A 22,736-nucleotide genomic window follows, 5' to 3' on the forward strand; every position below is an offset into this window, starting at 1 on the left:
AAATAGATGATCTACTGTAGAAGCTCAAGCTCAAGTTGTGAGCTTCTAGATTGGCTATTTCTGCCACACGCCATCCTCCTACACGTCAAAGTCTAAACCAGGCGTTAAGTGAAGTAACGAGCCTCTACTAACCATTCACCTGCAGGACATGTGTCTGGTAGAGGTCCTCGTAGCCGTAGGCGTGACAGCTGTAGCTCCCCATGTGGATGGTCGTCACCTTGGTGATGTAGAGCGAGCCGTCATCGCCAAAGTCCTGATGAATGGATGGAGGGCGGGATGGAGAGAGAGAGAGAGGGAGAGAGGGAACGGTTTGGGGGTGTGGAAGAGGGGAACGAGAGAGAGAGAGGAGAGAGAGAGAGAGAGAGAGAGAGAGAGAGAGAGAGAGAGAGAGAGAGAGAGAGAGAGAGAGAGAGAGAGAGAGAGAGAGAGAGAGAGAGAGAGAGAGAGAGAGACGGAGCAAGGGTGGAAATTACATGAGGGAAGAAGGGTGCAACAAATTGTTAAAATAGGATGAGAATGAGAGGAAAAGAGGAGAAGGGAACAGATGCAGTGAGAGAAGAGGGAGAAAAGAGAGAACACAGTAAGAAGGAACAAGGGGAATATGGGTGAAGAATCGAAGGGTATAGGTGTGGGAAATAAAAGTCCAGTAGCGTGATAGAATATATATGGGTATCACACAGACACCAGTGGGGAAGTGACGGCAAGGAGATGGAGAGGAGAGAGGAGAGTGATGCGAAAAGGAAGAGAGACCATGAATCAAGGGTTTCCCTGTTGGGCCCAGGCAGGCGTTGGGGGATTTGATCCCCCTCTCTCCCCCTCACCGTGCTGCCTCAGCCTGATAAATGGCAAGGGTTAAAAATATAACGCCCATTAGCTTGATGAATGATGCCGCTTGTTGCTGCCGCAGGATACTGCAGCCACCGGGGGGTTCCAGCCACAGCTTAGGGCGGATTAAGGCATTAAATAGTTTGCTTGTCCCGCGCCGAGTGGCGGAGCAGATGTCTCCATCAGGCCACATCACTACCTACCTAGAAACACTTGGGGGACACTTGAAGACTTTGCTCAGACTGCAGGCAAATCCGGTTTAGGACTGACTGCCCACACTGTATGTTTGCAAATGATCAGATCGGATGTGTGTATTCAGACATCGTTGTTGTGTGTATTCAGACATCGTTGTTGTGTGTATTCAGACATCGTTGTTGTGTGTATTCAGACATCGTCGTTGTGTGTATTCAGACATTGTCATTGTGTGTATTCAGACATCGTTGTTGTTAATGACATAATGACATAGGCGTGCGTAATGCTTAATTTATGTAGCAGAGTGTCTCACAGCCTCAGCGTGATGACCTAAAATATAATATCTAAAACATCTATTTTATTAACATTTCAAACACCAAGGACTGTGGTTCAATTCTGATAAGCAAAAATTCCAAATATTATTTTTTGCTGAATCTGATTCAAATCTGGATAGGCTAAATATCTGATTTGGTCTGGCAGTCTGAACATAGCCTTGAGGTAAATCGTGAGCACACGGGTAGGGTTTTGTCTTTTTGTCTGCAGAATTAATATATTATTTTCCCGTCAATTGAAAGAGGTGGCTGGATGTGTAAAAAAAAAAAGCCTGAAAAGAAAATATCTTTTTGTAGATGCTAGGCTAAGTATTAATGTCACCAAGCAGGAAAGCGGAGGTTTGCTGAATGTTAAGTTAGCGGGGCTGTTGTGGGAATAGGTTAATGACACTGAAAGACAAATAGCTATACCACTGTAGAGGTACAGTATCCACTGGTATGCATACTACATAATTAGAATTAGCCATGCACTCCCAGGTGTACAATACATAATGAACAATAACCGTGCATGCAGTTTGTGCAGTTTGTACAAACATTATGCCTGTAACTATTTAAGGTCTCCTCTGGACAAAATAATGAAAAGAATTTACCAGTCAGTTAGGATAGATATGCCTGAACTCTTTTCTCTCTCTCTGAGCGGCTGTTATCAACGACTATACAGAAGAGATGATAAAGTACTCTTGAACTGAAGGGTTGGGGGATTTATCATGGCATTAGTGCTCATCTGAAGCGATTTGCCGAAATTGTACATGGGAACGTTTCTGTTGGCATCATTTAAGCGCACAAAAGCATGCATACGTTAATCAGGAAATTACAGGCCAAAGACCCTGTAGCCTTTTGTCTAATAAAAAGCTACTATCAGGACTGATCCATGGACATGAACAAAGAGCACAAAGAGCACATGAATGAAGTCGAACTAGCGTGGTGCTCCTTTTGAGGCGCACAACTTCACATCAAATCCACTCTTATCTACATTTCTGCTCTTGTCTAGGAGTGCAGCTTCATGAAGCCCAGAATAGCACTAATGAAATAATCATCGGCGGGCATGTGTAGAGCTAGAATAATGTGTTTTCCAAGGCGACGCTACACGCTCGCAAAAATAAAAGTCGGCTTTTCTGCGACCTTAATTAAAGTAGGTATGCAGTAATTGTTTTCAATAAAGGAACATGTATTATTCATTCTGCCGCAGAGTGAATTATTTCCTTCTAATAATCCAGGCGTACATCTGTTCTGCTCTCTTAGTAAATGGTGAACCGGACCTGCAGAGACCTGCACTGTAAGAAGTTGAAGCAGATTATAATAATTTTCCTTGCCTCTCTATGTAATTGCCTGTGGCTTTACTCCTCTGACACAAAGCGGGAGCAGATTTGAGCAGCCTAAAATACACAGCACTATCACTTCTTCACTACTCAATATGCAAAATGTGCTGTTTTTATGCGTGAGTGGCTCATGAGAGAACTCAGGAGTAATGGAGAAGAAAGGAAGTGAGAGGCGGAGAGGCGGAGAAAAGGAGAGAGTGGATGAATAGGAGTAAACAGGGCTGCTTATCTACGAGAGTAAAGGCAGCTTTATGTGTTAAATGCCACAATGGCCTTCAGACCACGTTTCTATTCACAGTTAAACATAATATTTACTGATATATATATTTGTTTAACATCTCTCTAATAACTCAGACCACTCAAATAGACTGACAGTAAAGCCTGAGTTGTACTTTGCACGTATATAAATAAATACAAGTATATATAACTCTTAAATTAAATGTACTGTTTGGTGACAGGAAGGGACTCAACCAGTTGAGTGTTTTCAGAAGGTTTGAGTAATTCTTCATGTTTTTCCCCACCAGCTGTGGTCCCAGTTTTCCTTCTCATTCTGATCTTCTTCTCAGAATCCATGGTAACGCATGGCTGCAGCATTTCCTTGTCTACAATACAGTATTCCAAATCAACACCCCAGACGTATTCTACTCAAGCTGGCACTACGGAATATTAGATCAGTCTCAAGTAAGACTTTTTAAATTAATACATTTTGTATCCAGTCGTGGTCTAAGCTTTTTAACTGAATGTTGCGTTATCTACTTTCTCAGCCAAACTATAGTTTGAAGGCTTCCACACTAAACTATACTGTCTTGCATTCCATCAGATAATAATTATAAATATCCCAGCAGTCTGTACTTGTTGTGACTGTATGACACCAACTTTCTATGAGAGGCTTCCGATTGTATGTGCATTTCTCTTATGACAAACTAATTTCAATTGGTGATTTTCATTTCCATATTAATGACTGCACTGATTCAAGCCCATTCAAAGATAATTACAGAAAAACAAAACAACCATAAAGTCCAGTCTTTTAAAGCTGCAATCCATAACTTAACATGTCCTATCTGGGAATCAAATCTGGGTCTCTCATGCGAGTGCCAAAACTGTATACTGTTGAGGTATAACAGAGAGCACATCTGGGAGGCTGTGTTGTTAGGTTTCGAGAGCCTGTAAGGCTTCGAACCCTATTACATCTCTACACTTTCACTATTATTAGGTTTCGAGAGCCTGTAAGGCTTCGAACCCTATTACATCTCTACACTTTCACTATTATTATTATTATTCTTCCGCCGTTTTTGCCAGTTCTGGCCTAACCGCCTGGTCACTTCTTATGAAATTCGGCAATATGGTAGAGGGCTATGCCAAACGGCGAAAACCCGAAACTCACAACCATTGGCCAAAGGGTGGCGCTGTAGCACTCAATTGAACATGCCAACTTTGAACAGGTACAGCTCATGCCCTGTTCGACCTACAGCCATGAAACTTCGATACACACATGCGTCTCCTCATGCCTAACAACTTTCGCTGTTTGACTTTTGACCTCTGACCTTTAGATCTCCCACCATTTCGAATTCTATGAAAAGCAGTAAAAAGCAGTAAAAAAATCACTTCTCCTGGGATTTATGAGCAATCTGTACGAAACTGTATACACATGAACTTTGGACCAATGCCGACAAACGTAACTTAGCGGATTTTCCATAAGTGAAAACGTTAAGCTTTTATAAGCCAATGAAAATTGCAGCTTTTTTTAAATTATTCATCTGCCCCTAACACATACATGCAGACTCACATTTGTTTGACACTTTGCAATATTGTAGAGGGTCCTTCCAAGTATCACTGAAACCAATCTTACTCCAATTGGTCAAAGGGGGGCGCTATAGCAATTTTTTGAAAATGCAAACTTTAAACAGGCAAAAGTCATGCCTCGTTTGGCCGACAGCCGTTAAACCTGCTTACACATGTGCCTTGACTCATGAGGAACACATGTATCACTTTGACCAGTAAGCTCTGCCCTTAGATTGTCTGCAATTTTGAGCAGTTTGAAAAACATTTAAATCCAGGATTTCTGAGCAATTTGCATGAAACTGTGTCAAATACATGTTTGAGGCCCTTTTTCACAGGTTCAGGTGTGTTGGTTCAATAGCTTGATCGCTTAATCATCTGCCTTGAAACCATAGGGTAGCCGGTTCGAATCCCACCTCAGGTAGACTTAATTATAATTGCATTGCACACAACATGACTAAATCAATGAATACATGTGCAATTGTTAAAGATGACGAGAAATGCATACTTGAAAGTAGTTATTTTCAATGTATGATGTACTTCATTCGCGCTTTTGTTTTGTTTTGTTGGATTCTCCCTTTTCACTGTCTAAGGCTGTGTATTGGATAGCTCCACCAGTAGAGTGTGAGTCTCATGTGCCGAAGGTCCCTGGTTCGAATCCCACTTATTACAGGTCACATTTAAATTGCATTGTACAAAACATGACCCTGTTAATTCAGACAAGTGCAATGTTTAGACAATAACACGAAATGCTTTTGAGAGTAGTTTTTTTTAATGTATGACATACTTTCTTGTGAAAATAGCCGATCTACAATCTCACACCTTTTTAGATAGCAACGCGTTGTGAGCTTGTAGATCGACTATTTTCCAGTAGTTTCCATTCCGAAATATATTGAGCAGTTTGAAAAACATTTAAACCAAGGATTTCTGAGCAATTTGCGTGAAAGTGTGTCATGTGTGTGAACTCCCTTTTCACTAGTACAGGTCTGTTGGCCCAATGGCTTAATCATCTGCCTTGAAACCACAGGGTTCCTGGTTCGAATCCCACGTCATGTAGAATTCATTATAATTGCATTGCACACAACATGACTGTATCAATGAATGCATGTGCAATTGTTAACCAGTAAACTCCGCCCTTAGATTGTCTGCAATTTTGAGCAGTTTGAAAAACATTTAAATCCAGTATTTCTGAGCAATTTGCGTGAAAGTGTGTCATGTGTGTGAACTCCCTTTTCATCAGTTCGGGTCTGTTGGCCCAATGGCTTAATCATCTGCCTTGATACCAGAGCGTCGCTGGTTCAAATCTCACCTCATGCAGACCTCAACTCAATTGCATTACACACAACATGACTGTATCAATGAATAAACATGCAATTGTTAAATGAAACGCTTATTGAGAGTAGTTGTTTTCAATGTATGATGTACTTCATTCCCTCTTTTGTTTTGTTTTGTTTTGTTGGATTCTCCCTTCTCACTGACCAAGGCTGTGGATTGAATAGCTTGATCAATACAGTGTTAGTCTCATGTGCCAAAGGTCCACGGCTCAAACCCCACTTGTCACAGTTTACATTTAAATTGCATTATGCAAAACATGACCCTGTTAATTCAGACATGTGCACTTTGCTCGCTCTCTCTCTCTCTCTCTCTCTCTCTCTCTCTCTCTCTCTCTCTCTCTCTCTCTCTCTCTCTCTCTCTCTGTCAAAGTCTGTCTGTCTGCCTGTCTGCCACTCTGTCACTGTCTGTCTGTCTGCCAGTCTGCCACTCTGTCACTGTCTGTCTGTCTGTCTGTCTGCCAGTCTGCCAGTCTGCCACTCTGTCACTCTGTCACAGTCTGTCTGTCTGCCTGTCTGCCACTCTGTCACTGTCTGTCTGTCTGCCAGTCTGCCACTCTGTCACTGTCTGTCTGTCTGTCTGCCAGTCTGCCACTCTGTCACAGTCTGTCTGTCTGTCTGCCAGTCTGCCACTCTGTCACTGTCTGTCTGTCTGCCAGTCTGCCAGTCTGCCACAGTCTGTCTGTCTGCCAGTCTGCCAGTCTGCCACTCTGTCACTGTCTGTCTGTCTGCCAGTCTGCCACTCTGCCACTCTGTCACAGTCTGTCTGTTTGTCTGTCTGCCACTCTGTCACAGTCTGCCAGTCTGCCAGTCTGTCACAGTCTGCCAGTCTGCCACTCTGTCACTGTCTGTCTGTCTGTCTGCCAGTCTGCCAGTCTGCCACAGTCTGTCTGTCTGCCAGTCTGCCAGTCTGCCAGTCTGCCAGTCTGCCACTCTGTCAAAGTCTGCCAGTCTGCCAGTCTGCCACTCTTGTCACAGTCTGCCAGTCTGCCATTATTCTCGAAACCGCTAATTGCTGCTTGCAGCTATATTTATTATTATTCTTCCGCCGTTTTTGCCAGTTCTGGCCTAACCGCCTGGTCACTTCTTATGAAATTCGGCAATATGGTAGAGGGCTATGCCAAACGGCGAAAACCCGAAACTCACAACCATTGGCCAAAGGGTGGCGCTGTAGCACTCAATTGAACATGCCAACTTTGAACAGGTACAGCTCATGCCCTGTTCGACCTACAGCCATGAAACTTCGATACACACATGCGTCTCCTCATGCCTAACAACTTTCACTGTTTGACTTTTGACCTCTGACCTTTAGATCTCCCACCATTTCGAATTCTATGAAAAGCAGTAAAAAGCAGTAAAAAGCCTACTCCTCCTGGGATTTATGAGCAATCTGTACGAAACTGTATACACATGAACTTTGGACCAATGCCGACAGACGTAACTTAGCGGATTTTCCATAAGTGAAAACGTTAAGCTTTTATAAGCCAATGAAAATTGCAGCTTTTTTTAAATTATTCATCTGCCCCTAACACATACATGCAGACTCACATTTGTTTGACACTTTGCAATATTGTAGAGGGTCCTTCCAAGTATCACTGAAACCAATCTTACTCCAATTGGTCAAAGGGGGGCGCTATAGCAATTTTTTGAAAATGCAAACTTTAAACAGGCAAAAGTCATGCCTCGTTTGGCCGACAGCCGTTAAACCTGCTTACACATGTGCCTTGACTCATGAGGAACACATGTATCACTTTGACCAGTAAGCTCTGCCCTTAGATTGTCTGCAATTTTGAGCAGTTTGAAAAACATTTAAATCCAGGATTTCTGAGCAATTTGCATGAAACTGTGTCAAATACATGTTTGAGGCCCTTTTTCACAGGTTCAGGTGTGTTGGTTCAATAGCTTGATCGCTTAATCATCTGCCTTGAAACCATAGGGTAGCCGGTTCGAATCCCACCTCAGGTAGACTTAATTATAATTGCATTGCACACAACATGACTATATCAATGAATACATGTGCAATTGTTAAAGATGACGAGAAATGAATACTTGAAAGTAGTTATTTTCAATGTATGACGTACTTCATTCGCGCTTTTGTTTTGTTTTGTTGGATTCTCCCTTTTCACTGTCTAAGGCTGTGTATTGGATAGCTCCACCAGTAGAGTGTGAGTCTCATGTGCCAAAGGTCCCTGGTTCGAATCCCACTTAATTACAGTTCACATTTAAATTGCATTGTACAAAACATGACCCTGTTAATTCAGACATGTGCAATGTTTAGACAATAACACGAAATGCTTTTGAGAGTAGTTGTTTTTTATGTATGACATACTTTCTTGTGAAAATAGCCGATCTACAATCTCACACCTTTTTAGATAGCAACGCGTTGTGAGCTTGTAGATCGACTATTTTCCACTAGTTTCCATTCCGAAATATATTGAGCAGTTTGAAAAACATTTAAACCAAGGATTTCTGAGCAATTTGCGTGAAAGTGTGTCATGTGTGTAAACTCCCTTTTCACTAGTACAGGTCTGTTGGCCCAATGGCTTAATCATCTGCCTTGAAACCACAGGGTTCCTGGTTCGAATCCCACGTCATGTAGAATTCATTATAATTGCATTGCACACAACATGACTGTATCAATGAATACATGTGCAATTGTTAACCAGTAAACTCCACCCTTAGATTGTCTGCAATTTTGAGCAGTTTGAAAAACATTTAAACCAAGGATTTCTGAGCAATTTGCGTGAAAGTGTGTCATGTGTGTGAACTCCCTTTTCACTCGTACAGGTCTGTTGGCCCAATGGCTTAATCATCTGCCTTGATACCGCAGAGTCGCCGGTTCAAATCCCACGTCATGCAGACTTCAACTCAATTGCATTGCACACAACATGATTGTATCAATGAATAAACATGCAATTGATAAATGAAATGCTTATTGAGAGTAGTTATTTTCAATGTATGACGTACTTCATTCCCTCTTTTTTTTTGTTTTGTTGGATTCTCCCTTCTCACTGACTAAGGCTGTGCATTGAATAGCTTGATCAATACACTGTTAGTCTCATGTGCCAGAGGTCCATGGTTCAAACCCCACTCGTCACAGTTTACATTTAAATTGCATTGTACAAAACATGACCCTGTTAATTCAGACATGTGCATTTTTTAAACAATAACATGAAATGCTTTTGAGAGTACTTGTTTTTTATGTATGACATACTTTCTTGTGAAAATAGCTGATCTACAATCTCACACCGGAAGAACCTATAGGACGGAAAAACCTATAGATATCAACAGACACCATCAGGGAGGCCATATCTTTAGCTCAATGAGAAGAGAGGCAGCCTGTGAATCCATAGGTCGCTGGTTCGATCCCTGTCCCCAACAATGCGTTGAGGTGATCATCATTTGGAATTCCCCCTATTCCCATGGATTGGATCCACCCCTCTCACCTGCTCTCACTCATCACCAATCACACCTGCCACATGCACAGTACAATTTTTAGGTACTTTTACTTTACTACTCTACTCTACTACAATTACAGCAGATGACAGCTTTAGTTACTTGTTACTTTGCAGATGTAATTATTAATACAACACCTACAGTAACCACATACAGCCGATCTACAATGTGACGCGTTATGAGCTTGTATGTATATAATAAGCAACCCATGCTGTATGATAACTTACCACATATGAAATCCAATTCTGTCTATCCAATGGCTCAGTCTGTACTGTGGCCATAGCTGAGTGGTTAGTGAGCCCACCTAGGGAGCCAGAGGCCCTGGTTGCCCCAGGTACGATTCCAGGCCAGGCCAGCAAATGTGTCGATGAAATGAAATTTGTCCCTGAGCAAGACTCTTAACCCCTAATTGCTCACAGGCCCTCATTGGAAACAAGACCGCAAGGACTTTCATGAACGGACCTGGAATTATCCTTATCCTTTACACTGTCTACCGGTCCCTCGTTCAAACCCCAATTTAACCGGTCCAAATATAATTTACTGAACAAAAATCATGACTTTGTTAATTAATGCATGTTCACTTCTTCTCTCTCGCTCTCTCTCTCTTACTGCCTCTCTCTCTCTCTTACTGCCTCTCTCTCTTTCTCTCTCTCTCTCTCTCTCTCTGTCTGTCTGTCTGTCTGTCTGTCTGTCTGTCTGTCTGTCTGTCTGTCTGTCTGTCTGTCTGTCTGTCTGTCTGTCTGCCAGTCTGCCACTCTGTCACTGTCTGTCTGTCTGCCAGTCTGCCAGTCTGTCACTGTCTGTCTGTCTGCCAGTCTGCCACTCTGTCACAGTCTGTCTGTCTGCCAGTCTGCCACTCTGTCACTGTCTGTCTGTCTGCCAGTCTGCCAGTCTGTCACTGTCTGTCTGTCTGCCAGTCTGCCACTCTGTCACAGTCTGTCTGTCTGCCAGTCTGCCACTCTGTCACTGTCTGTCTGTCTGCCAGTCTGCCAGTCTGCCACTCTGTCACAGTCTGCCAGTCTGCCACTCTGTCACTGTCTGTCTGTCTGCCAGTCTGCCACAGTCTGTCTGTCTGCCAGTCTGCCACAGTCTGTCACAGTCTGCCAGTGTGCCACTCTGTCACAGTCTGCCAGTCTGCCAGTCTGCCACTCTGTCACAGTCTGCCAGTCTGCCATTATTCTCGAAACCGCTCATTGCTGCTTGCAGCTATATTTAGGTTTCGAGAGCCTGTAAGGCTTCGAAAGCTATTACATCTCTACACTTTCATTAGGTTTCGAGAGCCTGTAAGGCTTCGAAAGCTATTACATCTCTACACTTTCATTATTATTATTCTTCCGCCGGTTTTGCCAGTTCTGGCCTAACCGCGTGGTCACTTTTTATGAAATTCGGCAATATGGTAGAGGGCTATGCCAAACGGCGAAAACCCGAAACTCACAAACATTGGCCAAAGGGTGGCGCTGTAGCACTCAATTGAAATATGCCAACTTTGAACAGGTACAACTCATGCCCTGTTTGACCCACAGCCATGAAACTTCGATGCACACATGCGTCTCCTCATGCCTAACAACTTTCACACTCTGACTTTTGACCTCTGACCTTTAGATCTCCCACCATTTCGAATTCTATGAAAAGCAGTAAAAAGCAGTAAAAAAATCACTTCTCCTGGGATTTATGAGCAATCTGTACGAAACTGTATACACATGAACTTTGGACCAATGCCGACAAACGTAACTTAGCGGATTTTCCATAAGTGAAAACGTTAAGCTTTTATAAGCCAATGAAAATTGCAGCTTTTTTTAAATTATTCATCTGCCCCTAACACATACATGCAGACTCACATTTGTTTGACACTTTGCAATATTGTAGAGGGTCCTTCCAAGTATCACTGAAACCAATCTTACTCCAATTGGTCAAAGGGGGGCGCTATAGCAATTTTTTGAAAATGCAAACTTTAAACAGGCAAAAGTCATGCCTCGTTTGGCCGACAGCCGTTAAACCTGCTTACACATGTGCCTTGACTCATGAGGAACACATGTATCACTTTGACCAGTAAGCTCTGCCCTTAGATTGTCTGCAATTTTGAGCAGTTTGAAAAACATTTAAATCCAGGATTTCTGAGCAATTTGCGTGAAAGTGTGTCATGTGTTTGAACTCCCTTTTCACTGGTTCAGGTGTGTAGGTTCAATAGCTTGATAGCTTAATCATCTGCCTTGAAACCACAGGGTTGCTGGTTCGAATCCCACCTCAGGTAGACTTCATTATAATTGCATTGCACACAACATGACTGTATCAATGAGGAACATATCTATCACTTTGACCAGTAAGCTCCGCCCTTAGATTGTCTGCAATTTTGAGCAGTTTGAAAAACATTTAAATCCAGCATTTCTGAGCAATTTGCGTGAAAGTGTGTCATGTGTGTGAACTCCTTTTTCATCAGTTCGGGTCTGTTGGCCCAATGGCTTAATCATCTGCCTTGATACCACAGGGTCGCTGGTTCAAATCTCACCTCATGCAGACCTCAACTCAATTGCATTGCACACAACATGACTGTATCAATGCATGTGCAATTGTTAAAGATAACGAGAAATGCATATTTGAAAGTAGTTATTTTCAATGTATGACGTAATTCATTTGCCCTTTTGTTTTGTGTTGTTGGATTCTCCTTTCTCACTATCTGATGCTGTCGATTCAATAGCTCCACCAGTAGAGTGTGAGCCTCATGTGCCGAAGGTCCCTGGTTCAAATCCCACTGATTACAGTTTACATTTATATTGCATTATACAAAACATGACCCTGTTAATTCAGACATGTGCAATTTTTAAACAATAACATGAAATGCTTTTTTGAGAGTAGTTGTTTTTTATGTATGACATACTTTCTTGTGAAAATAGCCGATCTACAATCTCACAACTTTTCAGATAGCAACGCGTTGTGAGCTTGTAGGTCGACTATTTTCACTAGTTTCCAGTCCGAGGAGACAAAAAAAAAACTTTATTGGTAAATGTTTTGTGAACCAGTGATCTACAGTAGTTAGCGAAATAGAGGCTTGGTTCATAATGGACGGAAAAACCTATAGATATCAACAGACACCATCAGGGAGGCCATATCTCTAGCTCAATGAGAAGAGAGGCAGCCTGTGAATCCATAGGTCGCTGGTTCGATCCCTGTCCCCAACAATGCGTTGAGGTGATCATCATTTGGAATTCCCCCTATTCCCATGGATTGGATCCACCCCTCTCACTCATCACCAATCACACCTGCCACATGCACAGTACAATTTTTAGGTACTTTTACTTTACTACTCTACTCTACTACAATTACAGCAGATGACAGCTTTAGTTACTTGTTACTTTGCAGATGTAATTATTAATACAACACCTACAGTAACCACATACAGCCGATCTACAATGTGACGCGTTATGAGCTTGTATGTATATAATAAGCAACCCATGCTGTATGATAACTTACCACATATGAAATCCAATTCTGTCTATCCAATGGCTCAGTCTGTACTGTGGCCATAGCTGAGTGGTTAGTGAGCCCACCTAAGGAGCCGGAGGCCCTGGTTGCCCCAGGTACGATTCCAGGCCAGCAAATGCGTCGATGAAATGAAATTTGTCCCTGAGCTAGACTCTTAACCCCTAATTGCTCACAGGCCCTCATTGGAAACAAGACCGCAAGGACTTTCATGAACGGACCTGGAATTATCCTTATCCTTTACACTGTCTACCCACAAGTCTATAGGTCCCTGGTTCAAACCTCAATTTAACCGGTCCAAATATAATTTACTGAACAAAAATCATGACTTTGTTAATTAATGCATGTTCACTTCTTCTCTCTCGCTCTCTCTCTTACTGCCTCTCTTTCTCACTGCCTCTCTCTCTCTCTCCCTCTCTCTCTCTTTTCTCTCTCTCTCTCTCTCTCTCTCTCTCTCTCTCTCTCTCTCTCTCTCTGTCACTGTCTGTCTGTCTGCCAGTCTGCCACTCTGTCACTGTCTGTCTGTCTGCCAGTCTGCCACTCTGTCACTGTCTGTCTGTCTGTCTGTCTGTCTGCCAGTCTGCCAGTCTGCCACTCTGTCACTCTGTCACAGTCTGTCTGTCTGCCAGTCTGCCACTCTGTCACTGTCTGTCTGTCTGTCTGTCTGCCAGTCTGCCACTCTGTCACTGTCTGTCTGTCTGCCAGTCTGCCACTCTGTCACTGTCTGTCTGTCTGCCAGTCTGCCAGTCTGCCACAGTCTGTCTGTCTGCCAGTCTGCCACTCTGTCACTGTCTGTCTGTCTGTCTGCCAGTCTGCCACTCTGCCACTCTGTCACAGTCTGTCTGTTTGTCTGTCTGCCACTCTGTCACAGTCTGCCAGTCTGCCAGTCTGCCACTCTGTCACTGTCTGTCTGTCTGCCAGTCTGCCAGTCTGCCACAGTCTGTCTGTCTGCCAGTCTGCCAGTCTGCCACAGTCTGTCACAGTCTGCCAGTCTGCCAGTCTGCCACTCTGTCACAGTCTGCCAGTCTGCCACTCTGTCAAAGTCTGCCAGTCTGCCAGTCTGCCACTCTGTCACAGTCTGCCAGTCTGCCATTATTCTCGAAACCGCTCATTGCTGCTTGCAGCTATATTTTCCATTTGAGTTTCATGCACTACCGCATGTACACCAGTAGTAGAAGAGCAGGGAGATGAAACAACAGCCACTGCAGTTGTGTTCTCATACTCTCATTCATACTAACATTTTCTTCACTAAAATAAGTAATGAATATCAACTTTAAATACAATCCCTGTCCCATTTTTTAACAATCAAGCATTTGCTCTGAAATGTGGGGATTTCACTGCGATAAAATAGTTCATGTCAGAGCTGATATTTTTAACCCTGCTTTTAACTCCCTGGGAACCCCATGACCAAGAGCAAACATCTAGGATGACATCCTCTGGGTTCATTAGCAAAGACACAGCCAGCATCTCCATTAGGAAAATGAAGTCATCTACAGTACCTGTGCTCTTGACCCTATTCCAACTAAAGCTCTTTAAAGCTACCACTCCCGGGATACAAGTACAGTACAGAACAGTAAATTCCTCCCTACAATCAGCCATCTTCCCCAAACCCTTCAAAATAGCCTTGATAAAACCTCTACTTAAGAAGCCCAATTTGGGCCCATTTCCAACTTCCACCTCCTTCTGGAGATGATGATAAACAACAACAGCAACAACATTTTAGGTACATTTTAGGCTGGTTTCAGAGTCAACCTCTGAAACTGCCCTACTAAAAGCAGTAAATGACCTTATTGCTGCTGACATGAATAAAGTGGCTGTCCTTGTATTGCCCTCCTAGATCCCAGAGCTGCATTCGACATGATTGACCATGGTATTGTAATTGAAAGACTTTGAAAAAATATCAAAACAGAGGTTACAGACCTGTGATTTTAGATTCTGACCAGAGTGTGTTTTATTCTTATTCTACAATGTCACAAGAATAGCCTATCTTCATCTCAGAAAGATAATGTGAAACTTTGTATTTTTTTTTACTAATACCTGCTTGTATGACAGACCGGCTGGATTACTGTACCTCTTTTCACTGGATTACAGAATAAGAAGGGAAAAAAATCTATAAGAAAATTACAGGTAATTCAGAATGCTGCAGAAAGAATTTTAATGAACACTATGAGATCATATTTCTCCCAGTTCTGCTGACACTGCTCTGGCTACACGCTCCTTTTAGACTTGAGTTTAAAGTCCTTTTATTTGTTTATAAAGCACTTAATAACCTGGCACCTTCACCACAGACTCCATTGAATTTTATGTTCCAGACAGAACACTTCGGTTTTCCTCCACCTTCCTTTTAGATGCTCCCAAAGTATTTAACAAAAACACCGGCAAGGCCGCCTTTCTGCTTCTTCAGCCCTAAGTGTGGGGAATACCCTAACCTTCAACTCACAATGGCAAGCTATCTGTTTTCAATTACATGAACCCTAGCATCGCTATTCTGGGGCAAACCTTTGACGAAAATAGCCGATCTACAAGATGTGTTGCAACATGACACATTGTGAGAGAGAAAGATAACTGGTGTAAAGGGGAAAAAGGGATTGAAGTGATTGTGAAGTGAGATATCTCCAATTTGGTGCAGTAAAATGTTACCATATATTCACCAGTGATAGAATATGACCTTCTCACATGGTTTGTCAGTGTAAAACCGTATATATACGTTTTTTGCAATACTTACACGGAGTGCCAAAACCGTATATATACGGTTTTTGAAAAAAAGAAAAAAAAAATCAATTTTTTTTTTTTCCACTTTTTTTTATTTTTTTACCTTCTAAGCACCAGGAGATATCATTTTCCGAAGATTTTGACTCCAATCCACTTTCTGGTCAACTTATGACTTCAAAAGCCTGTATCTCGGCTTCTAAAAAATGGTTAAAAATCCTGGCACTCAGTGTACTCTGTTTTAAAAAAAACCTGGCACCCAATGTGTTAAGCACAGTTTGGAGTTTTTCCAATTGTCTATAATTTCTACTCCACTACATTTCAGAGGCAAATATTGTACTTTTACTCCACTACAATTATTTGAAAACGTTATTTACTAGTTACTTTGCAGATATAAATTATTACATTATAAAACATACATTAACCATTTGAAAATAGACGATCTACAAGCTCACAACGCGTCGCATCACGACCCGTTGTGAGCTTGTAGATCTGCTATTTTCAAACATTTTAGTACTTTAACTTTTGATACTTTAAGTATATTTGGATACCAATACTTTTGTACTTTAACTCAAGTAAATTCCAGACTTTTACTTGTAACAGAGTACTTCTACATTGCAGTATTGATACTTTTACTTAAGTAAAATATTTGAGTACTTTTTCCACCACTGGGGGCATGTAACATAATTGTGAAGCACAGTAATAACATTGTTAAACTCGTATGAGAAACGTGTGTGTATGTGCGCACGTCGTGTGTATGTATGTGTGTATGTATGTATGTACGTGTGCACGTGTGTGTGTGTGTGTGTGTGTGTGTGTGTGTGTGTGTGTGTGTGTGTGTGTGTGTGTGTGTGTGTGTGTGTGTGTGTGTGTGTGTGCGCACACATGCGAGCTCTCAGCTTTTGTCAGACATAAGAAGGGGGGCTTCAAGGATAAAAGATTGGGAACCGCTGATCTGGAGGGACCTTGAATTGTAACCCGTCGCTGTTTGACTATACAGCACAACCTGCATCGCTGTTTATTGGATCACCATCACAGCAGACCAGCACGGCCGGCTCATTAACATGCAATTAGAGAGTTGCGATGTGGCGGCGGGTAAACAGAGGTGTGCGCTGTACCGTCAGCGGTGCAGGTGCATCTAAAACAGCAGTGTTCCGCTACATATTTAATGAAGCACAGGCCCAGCTCCCTCTTCAGCGTGCTGCTGGGATTCCCTCCCGTCCTCCTTTGTTTGGGAGAAGGTGGTGTTATGAAAGCAGCATGAGGCTTTCTGGCAAACCTCCCAAGCTCCCAGATCATGATATCATTTGACAACAAACAGGGAGCAATTAAAAACAAGACCACTTTTTAATTGGAAATTAATTCAAAAGGCAAACGGAATTAACTCCCCTGAAAATGTGTGTATTGTTTATATTAGAATTTCAAATTCATTTAAATGTGTGTTTACCGACTATTTGCTTCAAATGAATGTGTGGAGTCTTGGGGTCCTGGGGTTTATCCAAATTAGCCAATTAATTAAGCAAAAGTTGACCAATTAAATTGGAAGGAAAAAAGAAGCACCTTGCCTTGAGACCTTCAGAGGTCTGAGTTATCAGAGCAACTGTTGCGTTGGCAAGACCTTGGGTTGTATACAGATGCAGTCGTTGTAATTGTGCGTGGTGTATTGAAAGTCCTCACGCACACCCACTCAAATACTGCAATGATAATCGCAGCATGTTGCGACACAAGACAGAAGCTTCTACCTAGATTGCTCTGGAAGCTGCACATAAAATGATCCTCACGAACCAGAAAGGACGGCATCCCATTCCCACCTACCTTTGCACAATCTCGACAGATTAAAGGAACCGTCCGTCATTGTAATGTAACTCACCATTACTCTAAGGGTTCCCAGGCTTTTTTTCAGGAGAAATGTGGTGTCTCCCTGGGACCCAATTTACAAGAGTTCATTATGAATTAATCACTTATATAGTGAAAATAGCTAGTCTAACAATCTCACAACTCGTCACATTGCAATACGTTGGGAGCTTGTATATTGTACATTTAGAACATTCTGAAAATATTTTTGAAAAATTGTGATTTGTTTAAAAGAGTGAAACATTTTCTGTGGGAATTCTTCTTTTTAGGAAAGGTAAAAAAAAAGGATATCTACTCGTGACCCCTAAAAAGTATACAGCGACCCAAAATTGCAAATTGGGAAGCACTACTCTAACCGCAACAACATGAGGTGGGGCCAAGAACAGCATTTATTTTTGTTTTTTTTCTGTTGTTGATCTCTTTTTTTTAATGTAAAGATTTGGGCTGCATTTGATGTCATGAAACACAAATAAAGTTTATTGTAATTATGACTTTATTATTATTAATAGCAGCTTTGCACACTCACGTTGATGTCCTCCAGGTCCAGGAAGTTGAGGACGATGCCATTCCTCTTCCAGATGATTGGCGGACGCAGCGTGCCCTGAATGGCACAGGACAGGACGGTGCTGAGGCCCACCGTTACCGTGGAAACGCTGACCCGCTGGTCCTCGGGCAGGGTCAACTGAACGACCTCTGTTCAGAAAGACATGGGGAGGGGACGGAGGGGGACAGGAGGGAAGGGATGAGGATAAGGCATTAGGATTAGCAGGGAAAAAAATTGAAAGATGAGGATGGTGATGATGATGAAGATCAGGGTGGTACTGAGATATTTAGTTACTCAGATATTTAACATAAGTAAAAGTATTAATACCACAATGCAAAAATACTCTGTTACAAGTAAAAGGTCATGTATACAAAAAAATGCATTAGTAAAAGTACAAAAGTATTGGTATCAATATATATATATATATATATATATATATATATATATATATATACAAACCAAACTATGAGCATAAAAAAATGTCAAAATTTGGCAAACCTTTTAAAAAATAGCAGACCTAAAAGCTCACATTGTGTGTATCTAAATCTGCCAAGTAACTACAAAGAAACTAAAGCTGTTACATAATAGTAGTGGAGTAAGAAGTACAATTTGCCTGAGATATAGTAAAGTATAAAAAAAATGAAATACTCAATAAAGTAAGGTACCTCAAGATTGAAACATTTCAACATTTGAGTAAATGTACACAGTTACTTTCCACCACTGATGAAGATGATGGTGGTGGTGTTGTTGATGATGACGATGACGATGAGGAGGGAACAGCGTAAGAACACACATGAGAAGAGAGAGAGCTGCGATAATGGACCCCCAAGAGAGACGTAATAGATTCCAAAGCATCTTTCTTATTACCGGCGGGGCAGGGAAGAATAATGGATGTCAAAATAAAAGAAGAAGCGTGTCAGAGGACACACTGCTAAACCAAATATCATTCTTGTCATTACGGGAAATTTATGTTCACCGGAATGGCCGTCCAATTCAATTCACCTTTACGGTAAATTAAGAATGATTCTACCCCAGGTCCCCTCTGTCTCATAAATAGTGGTTGTCGGCAACGCTGCAGACGTAGAGTAGCGCAGTGAGCTGTGCTCACCAGCTGCTGAACACTTTGGCTTTTTTCGAACCTAGAACCGTGTCTCTCAACCTGTGGCTCGGGGACCCACTGGCGGGCCATGAGGATACTGCCCCCAAATAATTGGCAAATCATTAAGATTTTAATGACATAACATTAATATAAAACTATATAGGATACCGATGTAATAACTTAAAGTGTAAGATGTTAGTTACACTGATCCAAGCCAGAACACAATCGATTGATTGATAATTAAAATAACGTGCTCTGAAAATGCACACGACCCACCCATCTGACCACTTAAGTGATCCAGAAAAGGTTGAGAACCACTGACCTAACCACCAAGATTAAATAGATCTACATCGCAACGTACTACAAAATAGAGCTGTTAAGACACATTTCTTGTGCTCATAACATCATGGTTTGGTCATGTTTGGAACTCTTTCACCCTCTTCAGAGTATAATAATATTACTAATTACTCCTGTGTTTATCATTTTCTACTACAACATCCACAGTAGTGTTGTATATAATATTATATTTTTGTAGCATTTCCCGCCTTTATTTCTATTGTTTTTATTGCTATTTTGTGCTATTTTCTTTTGCGCTGTCGAGGAGCTGAGACCAAATAATGCATAATGGGATGCAACGACAACAAATCTTGACTCTAAACCGGGACTACAAATGTAATCTGTAGAAAAAACGGAGTTGTTTAACTGAAACCCTGCAATTTTGGAAAAAGTCAATGGCCATTTAATGTAGTGGTAACAGTAAATATGCTGTGGGTGGTGAGAGACAGAGTGAATAAGGAGTTCAGGCAGCTAGTGATTGCTATCATACTGTAGACATCTGAGCGTGACCTATGGTCAATATAGGTGTCTGTCCTCGCTCCTCAGAGGGATAGAACTGTCTCAACAAATAAAGAGCTCAGACACCTGACAGAAATCTAAATGAAGTCAACCAAGCGAGGACACATTGTACCCCCTTGTGTGCACGCACGCACACACACACACACACACACACACACACACACACACACACACACACACACACACACACACACACACACACACACACACACACACACACACACACACACACACACACACACACACACACACACACACACACACACACACACACACACATCCACCCACCCACACCCACACCCACGCACACACACAGGAATGTTCCCAGTTCTGTCTGTTCACAGCTTTGTGTCGAAGCGTCCTTGAGCAAGACACTGAACACCTAATTGGTCCCGATGAGGGAGGTGCCTTGCATGGCCTCCTCCCCCTTTGGTACAATATGTGAATGGGTGAATATATATATATATATATATATATATATATATATATATATATATATATATATATATACACTTAGGATACTGTAAAGGAACTATACAAATGCAGACAATTTGCCATTCACATTGACACAGCACTTTCAATTGTCCTCCTTCCATGACCTTTCGTATCCACATACTGGGAGCAGAAGCATTAAAAAAAAGCAGGGCGACAAATAATAATCTCTCATGAATGTACCTCCTGATATGAAGGAATGAGGCTCAGGGAACGCTGGTTGCTCTGCACACCAAGGCACATACAGTGTACTGCGCTGCATGTGCTCACAAAGTCATGAGGTCTCAAACAAGATATATTTATTAACAACGGATATAAAATGGCTGCTGGAAGCTGTGCCCTTGTAAGCACACGGCATATCACAACTCAAATGGGTTGTTGGTATTTTCTTGCATTTTATAATATGTCAAGGCTAAAGGTGTTCATTTTCACATAAACACATACAATACAACAGCATTATAGGCATTCTTCTCCTTCATGCTTCTCAACAGCGTTCATAACAACAATGAACATGCGTGCGCGGGTGCGTGCGTGCACATGTACAGTCTAAAGTATAATACAGTACAATATGCTGTACATAAAGCATATACACATACGGTACATATGCTGTATACATAGACCCCTTAACAGACGACGTCACACTGATAAGAACCAGTATGCGTGCAACCAGTATGCGCGCAATGAAACCCATTCTATCAGGTCTCGCTAGGACGCGCCTCACTAGCCAACACACAAGAGGGGGTTGGGGTGTACTGAAACCAGCGCACCCCAAAACAACAGGTTGGGAATTGATTGCGTGAAACAATCACCTGTGCGTCCAGTCTCAATGTTGGTAAACAAATAATTGGTCTATAGCTATGTATGTATAGTATAAATAGCACTGTCACTTACAGTGTTATTTATGGCTGCAGTGGACCAGACAGGGAAATACAAAATGTGAACAGAATCGGCAGTCCCTATAAGTAAACTGTAATCCTGTTACAGTTTATATGACTTTGTTAAGTTTTAGGGTACAGAAACTGTCTCAGATCATGCTGAAATTTACAATTTAGGCATTTAGCAGACGATCTTAATCCAAAGCGATTTACTGTAAGCAAGGTAAACACAAGGTAATACATCAAATAGACAGTGTAGTGCCTCAGTAATCTCAGATCATAGGTAAACAAAGAACCTAACATCAGTCTAAACATTCTAATAATATCATCTAATAATGATGTACATTGAAACTATACAAACTATAGGATGCCAGGTCAACAAATGAACCATGTTACTCCGGTACCAATACCAGACGGTAGCCAACTTTAGATGCCAACTGCAATGTACCTAATGCCAAACTGTCCACGCCACACACCATGAGGACAACAAGGTAAAATAAGCGTGTGACTATATTTTGTCATCCTCTGTGATCAAACATGAATCATGTTTTTATTTATTTATTCATAAAATAGAATCATGCTCTTCATGCCTTTGCTGTCTACTCTGCTGTAGCCTCACACGTCAATCTAAATGCTTTGCTCAATAGAGACGGATGACAATCTCGATTGCTAAAACTGGGTTGAAACAATTAGAGAGTAAAACAAACTGCATTGCCGAAACAATCAAGTCTTTAGGGCGGTCCTTCATATTGGGTCAGCAACATGATTGGTTTACAAAGCAGTTTCGGTAGGCGGCTAATTGTGCTGTATTTAATGAATAAAAAGGTATTGCAATCTCTAAGATGGGAACCATACTGTATGTCCAAAAATTGGAAGGAATTCCATAAAAAAGGGGGAAAATGTGATGATTCCAAAGTGTTCAGTGGGCTGGTATGTCTATCCCACCTGTTACCGCAGGTAGCAGTGTCTTTTATGCTGTTCATCTATTAGTAATACATCCAAATAAACATATCATCATTCCATAAAGATTTAATATTCTGTAGCAGCTGCCATGTTCATTTATCAACCCATTCAACACACGAGAAGAACAGCGCATGATGAAATACCCGTGCGAGATTCCACACAAAGCCACAGCTTAAGGCAATCAGTTAACATTCCAACCCTTCTTTTTGAAGTATTACAGTGCTTGAGATGTTTGCTTGTTTTCGTGTGTAGCCTAACAACTAGGAGAACAAACCACTAACTGGTTCTGATTCCAATAGCAATAGACTCTGGGGCGCCAAAAATATTTAAGAGCACAAAGCATCTAAAACAACAAGTCGGTTATTTTCCTATTATTCACCATGAACTGAGCATGATGTATTGTATTGCATCTGCCAAGTTTTTTTTTAAAGATCGCTTGTATAATAATTCTGCTTATTTATAAATGGTGTACAATGTAGTGTAACAAGATATGATGTATAGCTTCAGCATGAGGTGCATTCACCCTAGGGCCGCTTGCTATCACAACAGTTCACTACCTTTAATTATTGGAAGACAAGTACTGTATATATTACAATATCAAGGAGAACCCTGTGGCTGTTTCCCCTCACAAGTT

At 41.7% G+C, this 22,736-nt stretch overlaps 1 protein-coding gene across 1 annotated transcript in view; it reads right to left on the reverse strand.

Moving 5' to 3' along the window:
• Positions 1-22,736, reverse strand: part of fstl4 (follistatin-like 4) — a gene marked incomplete at both ends in the record, with an annotated part of 277,470 nt that overhangs the window by 29,776 nt on the left and 224,958 nt on the right. Inside the window, 2 exons of the mRNA XM_084073607.1 lie at positions 133-253; positions 17,801-17,967. Coding sequence (XP_083929733.1) covers positions 133-253; positions 17,801-17,967 — 288 coding nt within the window. The remainder of the gene's footprint in view (positions 1-132; positions 254-17,800; positions 17,968-22,736) is intronic.

The sequence above is a fragment of the Gymnoscopelus microlampas genome (genome assembly GCF_963454915.1).
Source record: "Gymnoscopelus microlampas genome assembly, chromosome: 12".
Lineage (NCBI taxonomy): Eukaryota > Metazoa > Chordata > Actinopteri > Myctophiformes > Myctophidae > Gymnoscopelus > Gymnoscopelus microlampas.